Here is a 1,504-nt window from a genome sequence, read left to right on the forward strand (position 1 = left end):
ATAAAACTCAGCTGATCATCTCATGGAGTACCTTCATTCTTGGACCACGTATTTCTGTCTTTGTTAAATAAAAATTGCCATAACATTCCCAAACCCAAACCAACCAGACTCAGAGATCTGATCCCGTCCACAGGAAGGTGGAACCCCATCCCCAAGGACTTCACCACCACCAGGATGTTCTCCAGAGACTCTCTGAAGATGGAGACAAGAGTTAGACCTGGACATCAGGTCGAAACCCTCAGTCCAGTTATGTGGTGGTGTCGTTACCTGTCTCTGTGTGTGTTTACCTGTCCAACACCTCCTGGACTGTCCTCAGGTGATTGGTGTTGAGCCACTGAACTCCTCCCGCCACCAGAACCGTCTGGACAGAGTTTTGCAGAGGGCGAGACCTTTACAGAGGACAGACATGGACAGAGGACATTAACAGGTTCTGACTGGAACTCACTTGGCCAGGTCACCTTCTCTCACCTGTGGATCAGCTGCAACAGTGCTGTCCTGAACGTGGGTCTCTGGTTTTTGTCCAACCAGAACTGAGGATAGTAGGAGTAGCTGATCTGGGTTCGTCCCCCATTCAGGTTCTGGTACACCAGGGTGTCATGAGCTTTTCCCCAGTCCTCCAGGCTGGAGTTGACCCGCTCCATCAGGAAGAACATCATCCCACGATTGGTCGAGTCCCCAATGAACAGCACCTGAGGACAGACCCCTGAGAGTCCATCAGGAGGAACACTACTGGCTGATGAYGATGTTTGGTCTCAGGACCTCACCTTCCTGTCCCTCAGACAGTCCTGCAGAAGGGGGCGGGGCACCAGTGGGTGGGTACAGTTGTCTGGTTGCCAGGCAACAGCCCTCCAATCACATGTCCTATTGTCTGAGCAGCTGAGACATGGGACCACCCACCGTCCTGAGACAGACGAGACAGACACAGGTAGGACAGGGACAGGTAAAACACAGGAGGAGGAGGCAGAGACAGGACAAATAATGGACAGGTGAGACAGGTGTTGAAAAAGGACAGAGATCTGTCTTTAGAGGCTCCGCCCAGCTGCAGGACATCAGACCTGGGACATGTCCTGAGTTGCAGGCCTGAACTGGACCCTGAGACTGGATGTACGGCTGAAGACCACAGGGGAGACCAGGCTGGACCAGAAGACCACAGTCCTGTAAAGAAGACAGGACAGGGACATTAGACAGTGGACAGCAGGACTGGTGAGACGCTCCGTCAGAGTAGAGCCGCTGCTCCTCCACGTCCAGAGGACCTGGTCCAAGAGTCTGGAGAGAGGGAGGTCTGGGTCTCTGCTGAGGCTGCTGCCCCCGAGACCTGACCCTGGATAAGARGAAGAAAACAGACGGACTACATTTCCCAGCATGCAGTGTGTTCATCTGCAGGAGGACAGAGTCTGAGTTCAGTTCTTCAGATCCCAGATCAAAGGTCAGATAAACGGATCCAGCTGGACTCAAAGGCCCCGTGAGAGCTGCCACGTCTGGCCTGGACTTCAGAGCCCCCACC

The 1,504-nt window shown here is 53.7% G+C and overlaps 1 protein-coding gene across 1 annotated transcript in view; it reads right to left on the reverse strand.

Annotated features, from left to right (window-relative positions):
- Nucleotides 1-1,504, reverse strand: part of LOC106535251 (cadherin-like and PC-esterase domain-containing protein 1) — a gene marked incomplete in the record, with an annotated part of 13,346 nt that overhangs the window by 3,443 nt on the left and 8,399 nt on the right. The window contains 5 exon segments of the mRNA XM_014032211.1: nucleotides 105-192; nucleotides 288-389; nucleotides 469-689; nucleotides 765-901; nucleotides 1,056-1,155. Of these exon segments, the coding sequence (XP_013887665.1) occupies nucleotides 105-192; nucleotides 288-389; nucleotides 469-689; nucleotides 765-901; nucleotides 1,056-1,155 (648 nt within the window).

This window comes from Austrofundulus limnaeus, unplaced genomic scaffold, assembly GCF_001266775.1.
Source record: "Austrofundulus limnaeus strain Quisiro unplaced genomic scaffold, Austrofundulus_limnaeus-1.0 Scaffold1395, whole genome shotgun sequence".
NCBI classification, from domain to species: domain Eukaryota; kingdom Metazoa; phylum Chordata; class Actinopteri; order Cyprinodontiformes; family Rivulidae; genus Austrofundulus; species Austrofundulus limnaeus.